This window comes from Lissotriton vulgaris, chromosome 2_1 (genome assembly GCF_964263255.1).
Source record: "Lissotriton vulgaris chromosome 2_1, aLisVul1.2, whole genome shotgun sequence".
Lineage (NCBI taxonomy): Eukaryota > Metazoa > Chordata > Amphibia > Caudata > Salamandridae > Lissotriton > Lissotriton vulgaris.
The window spans coordinates 392,889,380-392,903,111 of record NC_141687.1 but is presented as its reverse complement, the minus strand read 5'-3'; the positions used below and the strand labels follow the sequence as shown (position 1 = coordinate 392,903,111).

The window sequence follows — 13,732 nt, the reverse complement described above, 5'->3', positions numbered from 1 at the left end:
TCTCCTTTGTGGGGTGTATGTGGTCCCTGGTGGGAATTGGACACACACTTATGTGATCAAGTTCGGCTTCCATGAGCTCTGACCCCACTCGCACCTGTTCGGCCACGTCCTTTTGGCATTCTGACATCTGGCCTTGGAATGCGATGTGTGCTTAGGTTAAGTGTTGGGAGCCAGCCGTGCTGGCGAGTGCTTCCTGCTGTGTGGTCTGTGCAGGGGCTGGAGTCTCCTTTAAGTAGCTTGGCTGCTGTACTCCTGGCAGTGGGTTGCCTAGGATGTCCATGTGCTGTTGTAGGGAGTTGGTGTCGAAAGTGTGGTGGTCCTCTCCAGCATCACTGATGAGTTGTCTGGTCTGCTCTGCTGGAGGGGTTGTGTGTCCCTCTGCAATATGAAGGGGAGAGTCATGTTGACATTATGTTGACAGGTATGTAGGTGCATTGTTCTTGTTAAAATGCAGACTGTATGACAATGTACGTTGTGACTGTTTATGAGGTGCTGGATTTTGATGCGGGACAGAGGACATTTGAACTGCATAACGGATGTGAGGTTGTACACTTACATTTCCATCTCAGTTTCCTACTATGTTACATGTAATTGGCCTGTTTCTGCGCATGAGCAGACCCATTTGTGTCCCCTGTTCCTCTGTTCTACAGGATTGGGGTTGCACATTGTGCCACACTGTCATCAATGTGGATGTGCTGTTATTGCTATGTGTGTGTTCTGCAGTGTGGCAAGGGGATCAGGGTCATGATCCAGGGTCATTGTGGGTGTGAAGTGTGCTGCACATCATTGTGCACGTGTGCCATTGTGCCCCTCTCCTCCCATACCCCAAGTCCCTGGTCGTTTCTCACCCTGTTGATGTTGTGTCAGGTCCTGTTGAGCAGTGTCTGGGCTCCCTACTCCTTGCACCGTCTCCACACTGATGACTGTGTCCACCATTTCCTCCAGCTCCTCCGGTAGCGCAGGACTCCCACATCCTGTCGACGTTGCTTCCTTCCTGTTGGCAGGGGGTTTGTGCTTGGTTTGGCTTTTCACATCATGCCAGCACGTCTTAGCCTCCACCATAGGCCTCCTTTCCACTCCGATTGCATTCATGTTTGTCTAATTGTAGTTCAGTTGATGGTAGTGTTCTGTCACCTCCGTGACACTGATCTGGTTTTCTTGCGGGCTGCACCATGTCTTCCTCTACCGCTTCTCCTTGGTCTTCCCCGACCCCGTTGTTCCTTGCTGGTCGTCTGTGTGGCTTGTTGACCTCTGCACTTGGTCAGGGTGCATCAATGGTGCTACGCCGTTTCTTTTCATTTCCCTTTGTTTTTGTTCTAATTTTATGGTATCTTTTACTGCTTTGTATCGAGATTGCCTCATCACAGGTTTTTTGGCGTTAGTGTTTTGCATTTTTGCAGAGTCGCATTGACTTTATTACAGACGTTTGATGCATTATCGTGAACCTATCGCATGGTACAGCCGGGTTGAGAATACGACGTTAACACAGAGTTATTTTCCCGCAATAGATTGTGTTTTTCCAATTTTGCAGAATTTATCACACAAGTGTATTATTGACATTTGTAAAGCTGTTGGTAGGGAATCTAAACACTGAAGGAGGGAGAGAGGAGGCAACGCTCCTTGAGAAATGTGATTAGGCTTTTTGCAGAGAGGAGCTGCTGATTAGTCTTCCTTTGAGCATGCCATTTTGTAAATGGTAAGGGGGAAGAGTGGGACAACAGTCTCTCTTGTTCAAGATCTGCAATGCCAAGAGGTACCAGCCTGTGGCTTGACCTGAGTCGTGGATACTCCACCCACCTGGTAAGGTCCAGCCTTTGGCTCACTTGCTCCCACAGACCCAGCCAACCTGTGGTAACACTTACCACCTGTAGAAATAGATATATAAACAGAGGGTCTCTGACCACAGGCAGGACATTGATACAAACGAATGTTTAGACACCCATTTTGGAAGGAAGCAAACCTTAACCTAACTTTGTTGAGCATTTACTCAGATCAATGTCTTGTCCGTGGTTGGTACTGTTGAAACGTTTAAAGCTGACAAAAGTTTCTAGGAAAGGAAAAAACTTGCAAAACTTGGCAAAAAAGAACCTAGAGTTGATCTACGTTAAGAGCAGTGGGAGAGTGACACCAAGTGCTAGTCTGTGGGACTCAAATTCAGAACCACAGAGCCATAAAGGCTCCTAACCACCTGAACCACCACCCGGATCGCGCTGGAGTAAGCTCCTGACCCTTGAGTTGTACCCCTCATCTCCTGGACTATTGGTGTGGCAGCAGTGGAGCTGCATTGAAGCTTTTGTGCTCTGCGCAACAGTTGGCCCGATCGCTCGCAATGACAACATGCTCTTCAGGCTACAGCGACAACCACTGTCCGTGATGCCTGACCTGCTCTTCGTGCTACATTGACAACCGTCCACTATGCTGCAATGCTCTTTGCAACCCCCCCCGATCATGAATAGGACTCTTTGCGCTGGACTGAGAAGGTAACTTCCAGGGGTACCAATCTGGTCCCAGTATCCGACCCAAGCTCCACAGTGGTAAGCCTGAACTTAGGGCTTACTCCCAGCCTCACACAAGCCTCGAGTGGCACTTTAGGCTTTTTGGCACTATTTTTACTTAAATCTTTAAAATTGCATATCTCAGCTTCTACTGATTGGATTTTTGTCATTTTGGTTTGATTCATTTAATAAATTCTGCCCAAGTGATCTAAATTGGTGTGGGATTTTTCTTTTTTGTGCTTTCATTCTATTACTGTATAGAGAATAGTGGTCCCAGTACAAATACATTTATAGAAAAGAATAACAAAAATTCAGGAAGTTGATACGTGCTATAGTGTTATTTCATCACACTAAGCACATATATTAATTATAGAAACAATTTACAGAAAACATTAGTATATAAACCGTTGGTGTGCCCAACTGGGTGGAGGCAGGGGGGAGGGTGACTTGAGTGAGTTAGTGAGGCAAGTGATATACAATATTCAAAAAATCACAATCAAATTGTTGGGCATTTTACACAATGCCACACATTCATAATAAAGTTCATAACAGGTTAGTTCACAATCATTTAAAACGCCATGTACAATACAAAGTCACAGTGCAGAAATGCACCGTTAATGATACTGGCATCTAAGATGTGTCGACGTTCGACCCCAGAAACCATGTAGGTTAGTTCCAGTCCTTACTGACGGGGTCTTCACTCTAGTACTGTCTGAAGTGCCACATAAATAATACACACATAGCCTCTAAGATAAATTAAGCCTGACTGCTCTATACCAAGCTACCAGAGGATTGAGCACAGGTTAATTTGGGGTTTGCTTGGTCCTCACTCTGACAAGTATTGTCGTTGCTGCTCAGGTAGGGTTTCACCCCTTTAACCCGTAACCTAATTTCCCAGTCATTAAATTAAGGATCGAGCTAAACGGACCATGTGCAGAGGAAATCAAGGATGAGCAGGGTGAAGTTAAGAGGAATGGGTATGGTAAGATGAGGACTTCATACGTTTTCACCAGCACTTGTACACTAAGAGAACAAATGACAGCTGAAGTGGGTGATCACATAGACGCTTGTTAGCTCCCGAGCTTTATGCAGGGGCAAAGTCTAGACTAAGGAAGACCGATAGAGGAAACAGGAGCGAAGTAAGTTATTTTCTTAGTCTGTGAAAACAAATCCACAGGTCCAGATGGATTTGCCACAGGCTTTTAAAAAACGTTTGCAGGTGATTTGGTGTTGCTCATAATAGCCCTATTGAGCTCCTTTATGAAGGGGGGTAACTATCAGTAGTGCAGAGACTGCCATTATGTTGATGCAAGAGCATGCGACAGATGCCATGGAATGCATATCCTACAGGCCTGTAGACCTTATCAACCTAGGCGCTAAGATTTTAACAAGGGTGATGCCATTGGGACCTGATGTTTTCCACTTTTGGTAGTCTTGGATTAATTGAAGTTTGAGAGGGACTGTCAACCGTGTGATAATATCAGAAGGACTCCACACTTGAAATAAGACGCCACACATGAAAAGACTCCAGCTATTCTACGTGCTTCAGATGCTGAAAAAGGGTTTTATTGGATCAGCAGGGGATTCTTGTGATAGGTGCACCACACGATGGTTTGCCAAAGACAAGCAAGCTGGTCAGCAGAAACAACTCCCCATATGTCCATTTGGAAACAGGGCAGAGGTGTCTGCTAGCCCCTCTCCTAAGTGCACTAGAATATGATCCTTCACAGGCCCGATAAGACAAAGTGAGAAAATATCCCTTCAGAGGCACACAACATAATATCGTGGATGGCGTGCTCCTTACGCTAACCAGACAGGATACTTTGCTTCAAATGGTAATTTCACAACTGGAAACCTTTGAGCAGATTTGAGATCAAGCAAGTAGATTTGGAGATCGTCAGTCTTATGCTACTATAGGAGCAGGTTTATAGACTCCAATTTCCTCCTCCATTTATTTAGGGCTGCAGCTCAATCCAGTAGCAAGTTTATGTAGCTCAGTATCTACATTTCTCTGGGCCAAGTGAGTCCTTATTAAGAATTATATCCTGTGGGGTGTGGCTGTCCTGGATAGGGTAGAGTAGTGGCAGCTGCTTTATGTGCATCTTCTTGAGTCAATTCGCTGTGAGTTCCTCTGGGTAGATTTTGGGGGCGATATTCTTCATCGTGTCTGTACCATCACACAAGGTGCAAAGCATATGCAAATCAGCCTTAATCCTGTCGCACATAAGCAGTGCAGCTCCAATTCCTAGGTTATGTCTGCTGTGCAAGAGATTGCAAGCACCCCAGTTGCACTGCTGCCTTATCGGTCTGCAATAGTAAGGTGTAGTAAGATCCCACTGATATTGCAGGTTCAAAATTCATTTCTCGGTATACCCATTGCGTTTTTCTCCCTTGCAATTCAGCTGTTCTCTGTTGCCTAACAGAACATTGTATGTAGAGGCATATTTGTGTCCATGTCTGAATATAGTCTACAGTAATACTTTACTAGTTGGGCTTTTGATTTACTACTCTACTGAGATGACCCTTGTAACTTTAACATGTTCATAGAATGGATAGGGATTTATGTCCAATGGTTTCTTAGAGATACTGAAGCTTAACTAATGCAAAGATAACCCCTCTGCTGTACTTTTCTTCTTTCCAGAAAATGGACCGGCTTGATGCACAGAAAGATTGTGCAGCTAAACTCAAGCAAGAGGAAGCACGACACAAGAAGGCCATGCAAGCTGTGATGCATGTAAACACCGAGCTAAGGTAAAACAAGCACCCAAGCCTTAATCCTTGTGCACCAGGAGCGATGTAACACACTACAGTCCCATTTCCCTCATAACACCACAATGATCCCCTGCGACCAAAGGGCGTCCTAGACAATGCAGCACATATCATCAAGGGCTTAACTAAGTTTAGTAGCCATATCACTCCACCACTGAAAGAAATACAAGGGCTCCCGCCAAGCCTAGTTCAACTTCAAGACCAGCTGAAAAATACACCAGGTCACCAGAAATGAAACCCATGTATACCGTGCCAAGAAATTAATTATGGTTGGCGGACAACACCACACCAAAAATCAGACAATAACTATAAAGCTGGAAAAAATAGAAAACGAGAATACCTACCTTCTCAATTGGAGCTATCAGGATCGACATTCCCATTAGCATCAGAACTTTCCCAAACCTTGTACACTTCAGAAAATAGCTGAAGACTAATTTTTTCAGTGGACACTACAGCTCTACAGGATAATAATTATCATTCTTGAATATTCTGCCCATATCTGAATTCTCCGGGGTCTTTAATGATCTGAATTGTATCTCAGGGCTCTTTAATGATCTGACTTGTATCTCAGGGCTCCCTCCATGGTTCACTGCTCCTCTCTAGCTAAGTTTGTGCTCTATAAATACCCACATATGAGGGCGGCCAGGATACAATAGTTACATTTCTAAATCACATGAGGAAGGGGATCTTGTTTGTATGGTACTTACCATTATCTGCATCACTTGTATCAATTTTGGATATTGTTTAGACTTGCACCGTCACCCTAAAAAAGCTATGCAGAATTAAGTGCAGCTGTGGGCAGGAAGGCAGTCTGGACAGAGAAGCTCCTCCATCCCCCTATCATAGACCCAAGAGTAGATATTAACTTCTGTCTTCACCAGGACTCTATCAGGCCTTGAGTGACAGCTGGGTCTGTTCTGAAAACAAAAATAGTAACTGCATTAAGGCTCACAGTAATGATAATAACTTTTACATCATGTTGATGAATGACCTAGAATGCAGTCCATTGTTGTGAGCCCAGTATTGTATCATAAGGGCATGGATCACAGGAATAAGGGATGTAAAGGTGACACGCACTGCCTCCCCACCACTGTTGGTTCTTTTCTCATGAACCAGGCGGGCAGTCCTTTGTCCTAAGGAGTGATGGCTGTAATACCAACACATGCTGCCTGTCCACCAGTAACATCTCTTCTTTTATTTCTCCTGCCGCAGACGTAAACTGACTGTGATGCGAGAGGTGCCTACTGATCCATATGCGGAAGCAAACCAATCTGCCAGCTTTGATGAGCAGCCTTGCGAGGACTAAAGCGACAAAGTGCTGCCTGTCCCCTCTGTGCGGGGTTGGCCAAAGAATGCATGACATCAATGCACCAGTTTTTCTTTGGCTCAAATTGCTTGAATATGAATGAGTTTGTTTTCCTCCTTATATGCTTCAGTTCTCCTGTGTCTTTTTGAGGGGATTGGGTGGGATTTGAATTAAGTGAGGAAAATTTGAATTACTGAAGTAATCGTGTTTGTGCAGAACGAGATGTTGTGATGGTTCACTGGCCAACTTTGTCATTAACCCTCTGGGCAAGGAACAAAACTTACTCAGTTATCAGCCCCAGCTCCTGCCCTTCAAGTCCAACTCTGAGACAGATGTTGTGAATGTCACAGTTGGTTAGACTGGTCTTGTGGGCTTGGCAGACCAGAAGTGTTAAAGCTAGTACCTATTCCACCTGCGATCTAGAACGCTGAAACCTCCCCACCCTTCCATACCTGTTATTGACCTCAGCAGGGAAATGTAGGCAACTTTGGAATGTTTGCTCAAAACTTTGGGCCTCATTTGGTGGTTGGCTGGAAAGGAGTGTCCCCATCAATAAGCAGCAGAGTGGGCCTTCTTCCCCATCAAAGTCACCTCATTTAGAGGCGGGAAAAACAAAGCGCTTCCATGACAGCTGGATTCCTGTCAGACATCCTAGACCTGATGCACCATTCTCCAATGGGCCTCCAGGTGCAGTGGCCTCACCCTGCCCTATTGAGGGTGCGGTGACAGTCACTGCATTTCCATGACCCAGTCAAACATCCTAGACCTGATGCACCCTTCTCCAATGGGCCTCCAGGTGCAGTGGCCTCACCCTGCCCAATTTAGGGTGCGGTGACAGTCACTGTGGTGAGCCTGTGGAGGGAAATCTTACAATGGCTCCCCCACACGCACAGAGAAATCTCCTTGCCTACTGCAGAAAATGTTTCTTTTTTGTTTTTCACACACAAACTTCCACTTTGGAAGTTTGAGCAAAACAAAAATAAATGCTGGGAATTGAGAAAAAACAAGGAGTTCACCTGGCATTCTGACCTACCTACAGTGTACTTGTCACACAGGCAGAGAGATCCCTCAGGCAGGTGAAGATCTGTAGAAATGGAGGGTGGTCCTCTGCTGGGTAAGTAAATGCCAGTGCCTCCATTGACCAGCTAGGCTAATGGGCCGTCCGCTATACTACATAAGTGTGCCCGTTAATACTTGTCTATAGTAGGGAAGTAAGAAGAAAGAAAATGTAAGCTAATGACAGATGACACAGTTTGGATATGGTGGAGAGCAAAGTCGCATATGGGAATGGTAGAGGCAATGAGATAGAAAGTATACCAACTCCAAGGTATTTTCTTGGTGACCTGTAGAAATCACAGGTTACAGGCAAATACCCTTTAGATAATACCATTCACCACTACTGTAGCCGGGCTACAATGCAGATGCACCCCAAGCTGGACAGTCAAGATGCTCTCTATAGGATCCCAAATCCACCAGGGAGAAGTCAAGGCTTCCTCTAGGAGATGGAGGGACTTGGAGATCCGAATCACGACACAATAGCTTATATTCAGGCACTTCTATGTTCAGTCGGTACTGTACTTTATAAAAAGGAGGACTTTTATTGCAGCTGAATAAATAGTACATATAAAGGTAGGCAAAGAAAAGCATAAAGTCATAACCACAAACATTCTTATAGCTCTCTCAGTCTGGGTCAGTGGTCTTCACACTTTTGATGCCGAGCTCTTTTGATTTAAAGAAGTACGCTACAAACAGTGAATGTTGAATGCTGATGGCCTAGCATATTAAAAATTATTAGAAGTTTGTTGGGCGAATTTAAATTATTAGAAGTTTGTTGGGCGAATTTCAAGGAGATCAGAACACACATGATATTCAGTAATGAATGTCGTCATCTGCCGTAAAATGTGTACAGCACCAGCATACAAGCTGCCTCAAAAACAAAGAAAAGGTACAACATTGGCAGGAGCAGAGAAAGCTTTCTCTTAAAAAAGAGAACAGAAATGGTCGTGTTAGCAGCAATGCAAGCTTCCCTCACACACGAAATAGGTACATCATGGGCAGCAACGTTGTAGGGTCTGCTGCATCGTTTAAACGGGTATACCACAGACAAACGAATGCAAAGCATGGGGTGACCCTACCATGGGGGACTCCTGACCACAACAGTGCATGAAGGCAGGTGTGAGGTGCAGAGCCCTGTTGTGCATCCATTAGACTCCATATAGTTTACATCGGAGAGAGGCAGGGAGCAGTGGTTGCTTCAAGGTCACCCTGTCCCCATAAATGTATGCAGTAGGGATGTTGGAGACAAGGTCCTTCTTTGCGTATTGACCCCTGCTGTTTGTGGTCTCAGTGATCCCCAAAAAAGACTCCTCCATCTATAAAACCCCTTTGCAGGCCATCAAGATCTTTTGCTGGCTTCTAGAGGCCATAAGCTGACAGCGGTCCCTCAATGGCCGTTAGCTGACTGCAAACCTGCAAACTGACGCCATTTTAATAGTCACAGGTTGTCTGCTGGCTCTCGGTGGTCCTTAGCTGGTCCTCACATCTACTCAGACAGTGCTGATGACTCTTCTTTGGTCAGCCCTAGACTCTCAGCCAACCCTTAGGGATCCGGATCTTAAACCCCTTAATCACAAGCCAGTCCTCAGCCACCCTCTCCTAGTTCTCAGGCATGCACTCGGCCATCAAACATTCTTCCAGGACCAATGTTCAATCATCATAAGTCCCCAGTGCCAATTAGATCCTTCACTGGTTCCTAATCACCCTCAATTGGTCCTCAAATGGCACTCCGGCATACACTGTTGGTGTTCATTCCACCTACCGCCTCTCCAGGGCCTCAGCCTTACCACAGACACCTTCAGCTGTCATCAGCCCAACATAAGTCACCCTCTACTGGCCCTCAAAGTACCATTTACCTACCTCCCAACAGCTCTAGGCTGGAACCAGCTCTTAGAGCCTATCGAATAACTCGGATCCTCATATGCATAGAGCACTTATGCTAATCCCCAGATCCTGACTGTGCCCAAGGTACCCTCAGCCCCCCCTGCGTGGCCAATGGATCCTTTTAACCTCCCTTCTCTGACCCTTAGGCTCTCTTTCCTCGGCTCCACCCATGCCTGCCTGCCCTCAGCTCCTCAAGCAAGAGATCTTCTGCTCACAGTGCAATCAGCTTCTTTACAGCTCTGCAGCCCCCAGTGAAGCACTTTTGCTTCAAACAAAATCCAAACTTTAAGCCCCAACCGCTGGAAAGTAAAATACTTATTTTTGCATTCACACTCATTTGTCCTCAGTTTTTTACATGCAACTTGTTACCAGAGCCTTGCAGCTCGGTTACTATGTTGGTGTTTACTCAGCACAGCACTGCTTCTAAACTGCAGGTCTTAGGCTCAGACCTTACCAAGACTGACAGTGTAGGGCCAGGCGGGCATGAGAGACATCCTTGAGTATCTTCGAGTTATGCCCCCGTGAAATAGTCATGCGGGTTATGCACTGGATGAAAACATCTGCACGGGACTTGTCTATCACAAGTTTCAATTCTTACGGGGCCAAGATATCATTTATTTCTTAAAATGTTGATAAAACACATGCCATTGTGTTAGGCAGTAATATTATTGAGTGTGGAAAAAGTTCTGTTTATTTTCAGCTTCAGAAAGTCGTTATTAGTTTATTTATTATGTACCCCATTCTGTGTGTCAAAGGACTCTCTGGGGCATATTATCAAGGGATTTATCTCTGCTTTTTTGGCTTTAAAAACTAAGAAAGCGGAGATAAAATAATCTACCTATCAGCAACAGGGTGCTAACACGCAAATTCGCATGTTAGCACCCTTTTTCTCTACGCTTCCCCTTGCATCTCTAATGAGATGCAAAGGGGGCGTTCCAGAGAAAAATAATAGGAGAAATGTTGTTAAGCGACATTTCTCCTATTATCAAGGATTTTGCTAAACCTGTTAGTGATAAAAAAGCAGCGCTAACCGCGGTTAGCGCTGCTTTTTTTTACACCTGGTATTTTCCTGACTTAGCCATGATATCCTATGGAAGGTGGATATCATGGCTAAGTTTGTGAGCCCCTATCATCAAGCTAACGCCAAACTTCGAAAGATTATCGTTGGTTTTCCAGCGATAATCTCTCATTTGGCAGTTAGCGTGAGGATTTTTATCACTTCTGAGGTAAACGTTACTAATAGCAAGTTATCTCAGCGATAATTTCCGGCGATGCTTAGCGATAAAAAAATCGTTGCAAAGCCTAGTTAGCGATAAATATCGCTATTCGTTGGTAATATGCCCCTCTGTTTTTAAAATCCCGAAAAGAATACCGGATGCAACATAAATGTTGACTTTCTTTGTTGCTTTGGGATTTATCTGTACATTCTTTGCCTTTTTTGATGGTTTTTCTGTCGACTGATTTGTAAAGTGACCTGTAAAGAGTGTCTTTGTTCCCACTGTTGACGGGTTCTTACAGAGGGTGTATGCCTTGTTTTGTGACTCAATAGCTTACTTTTAAGTGAGAGTTATGTTTCCTTGATTATCCAATCTCTTCTTTTTTTGATTTGCACAAACTTGTATACTAGGATGAACACTTAAAAACATTTTTGGACAAACTTTTTTCAACTGTGTTATTGTATAGTCAATCGACATGTATATGTTTGATGCAACCTAGCAGTGGGTTTCTTGAGTACCCACACCAAGCTTAGCGTTGGAGATGAGTAAATAAGCTGATTGTGCAGTGACAGGAGGCCTCTTGCTTCAAGAGCTGAGGACAGGCTGGCATGGTTGAAGCCGAGAACGGGATCCTGGGGGTCACAGGAGGGAGGTAAACATCTTTCTCTCATGCCAAATCTCTCTTACCACTATGAACTCCCAAATAATTAGTTCTAAACTCTTACCTCCTTTATCCTAGTCATCCAACTAACAAGAGTCACATGTCTACCACTCCCAAGAACAATTTTTATTTCCCTCTTCTAATACACCCTTATCCACTTTTGTGTTCCGGAGTAGCACGCTACTTGCTGAAAAGTGCTTCAACTTCCCGTCAGGGGTACTAAGCGCTATATATAAATACAATAATAATAATCATGCAACAGCCCATGCATCCTATTATCATGTAACAGCCAGGCTAATGAGTACATATATGTCTCATGACCTTTTCAGCAAATCTATTGGAGTCAACCCTTAGGATTTACCCCTTCTAACCCCTGACATTTTCCTTTGGTTTATCAGTTAGCTATTACATTTTGTAGAAAAGGTGTCATCACTTGGGCCAATGCTGTTATCAGCCTCTAAAATGCCTTGCACTTTAAATGAGAAAATCTATAAGTCAGGGGTCGCCAACCTTTTTGCCAATAAGAGCTACTTACGTTCAATGGAAATCATCCGAAGTTACAAATATTTAGTATAGTGAACATATCAAACTAGATTACATTAGTGACCACCCTATGCACGTTAAGAAGCAGTAAACATGTCCATGCATTAGGAAGCGTTGCCAACAGTTATGTACACAAACATTTGCAATGCAATAGGTCTTGCATTTGCGAGAGTTTGAGATATTGGCATTGTAAATGACAATGCCTTTTATTTATGTGTTTTGAAAACCTACAATCAATGCATAAACACACACTTTGTACTTATAGTAGTAGTTGCTTACAAGAAGCAAGTCTGTCAGTAACTATGCCTGATTTACTGCCAGCCGTGCATTTCGTAAGCAAGGACTATAAGTACAAAGTGCATATGTACATGCGCTTGCAGGCTTTCAGAATACATAAATAAAAGACCTTGTCATTACAATGCCAATAGCTAAAACTCTCACAAACGCGAGACCTATTGCATTGAAAATGATTGTTATTTTGGTGCCCAGTCCAATTTTCTGTCCCAGTCTGAGTCTCCGACCCCAAACACACAAGATTCAGGAGGAAAACTCCTTCTTTTTTAGGCAAAAAAGGCTTTATTTTAGCGGTCTTCTGCCTAAAATTGCCTAAACTTCAGCGTAAGCCAAATGGGAAAATAAATTCCTCAAGTTTTTTTATTTATGTCTCACTATTTAAGGAAGAGTAGTACATTTACTGCACAGTTAATTAAAACTCCCAATTTAAAATACATAAAAATTGGTTATCAAACATTTAAAATAATTTGCCTAGTACGTATTGTCGATTAGTCAGTTAATTTAAGGGGTCTCCAACCTTTCTGTACTGAGAGCTACTTATCTTCAATGAAACGCATTGAGAGCTACTATTATCAGTGTTGTATAATCTCAATTTTTATATGTATATTAATTCAACCAAGCAAAAGCTTTCTTATATAATAAGCTGGGCACACAGGTGATCTACTCAGAGGTAGCTGGAGAGCTACAGTAACTCAGGAGCTACTGGTTGGAGACCCCTGTTTTTCAGTTTCCAAATGGTGTGATGAATGGAGCTGTGATATGCTTTTGTTTTGCATTCTTTCACTTGGATTCAATAACTGCCAAACAGAACTTAAAAGAAATTGCTTTTGTGGTCTCACAATGGGAACTAGAGTATTTTAAAATCTGAAGTAACAGAGAAGCCGGAGACTGTGACGCTTTGTGAATGACGACTCCCGAGTGCTGAAACTTTGTGGGGCAGGTCGCAGATACTCAGACAGCCGGACCAGAAGTAAACTTGCAGGAGAACGTGATCCTCGAGAGGACTGGGTTCCGAAAGATACCCGAGAGCATGCTTCACTGTCATCGTCCACGCCCAGTCTTAGTAGTCCCATTGCAGGATTGTGCTCCGTTTCCATAGTAACCCTGTCCCCTGTCTCACGCTGAATGGATTAACTCTTACTGCACACTGGAGAGAATTTAGGGACATCAGGCTAATCCCCGGTTGCACAAAGAAGGAAAGGTTGCCCCTCGCTTGAGGGAGGTTCACCTCCACAGTGATAGAAGTGGCCTGCTGCCACAAAAACTGTTATTTAAAATGAGGAGGAGTATTCGGCGTTCGACAGTCTTGTCAGCGAAAGAATGTCGAATGAGGTCGTTTTTTTAGGTCTTGTGGAACGCGGAAGTACACAGTGGAATGTCATTTTTCTATTTTATTTTTTCTATTTAGGGGGTTTTGTAAACCGCTTGGTGACGCACAGCGGCGTGTCCCCGCGCTGAGGAGCTGATGCTTACTGGAAACTACCGGAGCGGAATAACTTACTGGTTG

The 13,732-nt window shown here is 44.1% G+C and overlaps 1 protein-coding gene across 1 annotated transcript in view; it reads left to right on the top strand.

Moving 5' to 3' along the window:
• Positions 1-6,690, top strand: part of TRAK2 (trafficking kinesin protein 2) — an 845,826-nt gene extending 839,136 nt beyond the window's left edge. Inside the window, exons 28-29 of the mRNA XM_086955254.1 lie at positions 5,137-5,246; positions 6,477-6,690. Of these exons, the coding sequence (XP_086811380.1) occupies positions 5,137-5,246; positions 6,477-6,570 (204 nt within the window). The 3' untranslated portion in view covers positions 6,571-6,690. The remainder of the gene's footprint in view (positions 1-5,136; positions 5,247-6,476) is intronic.
• The last annotated feature ends 7,042 nt before the right edge of the window (positions 6,691-13,732 follow it).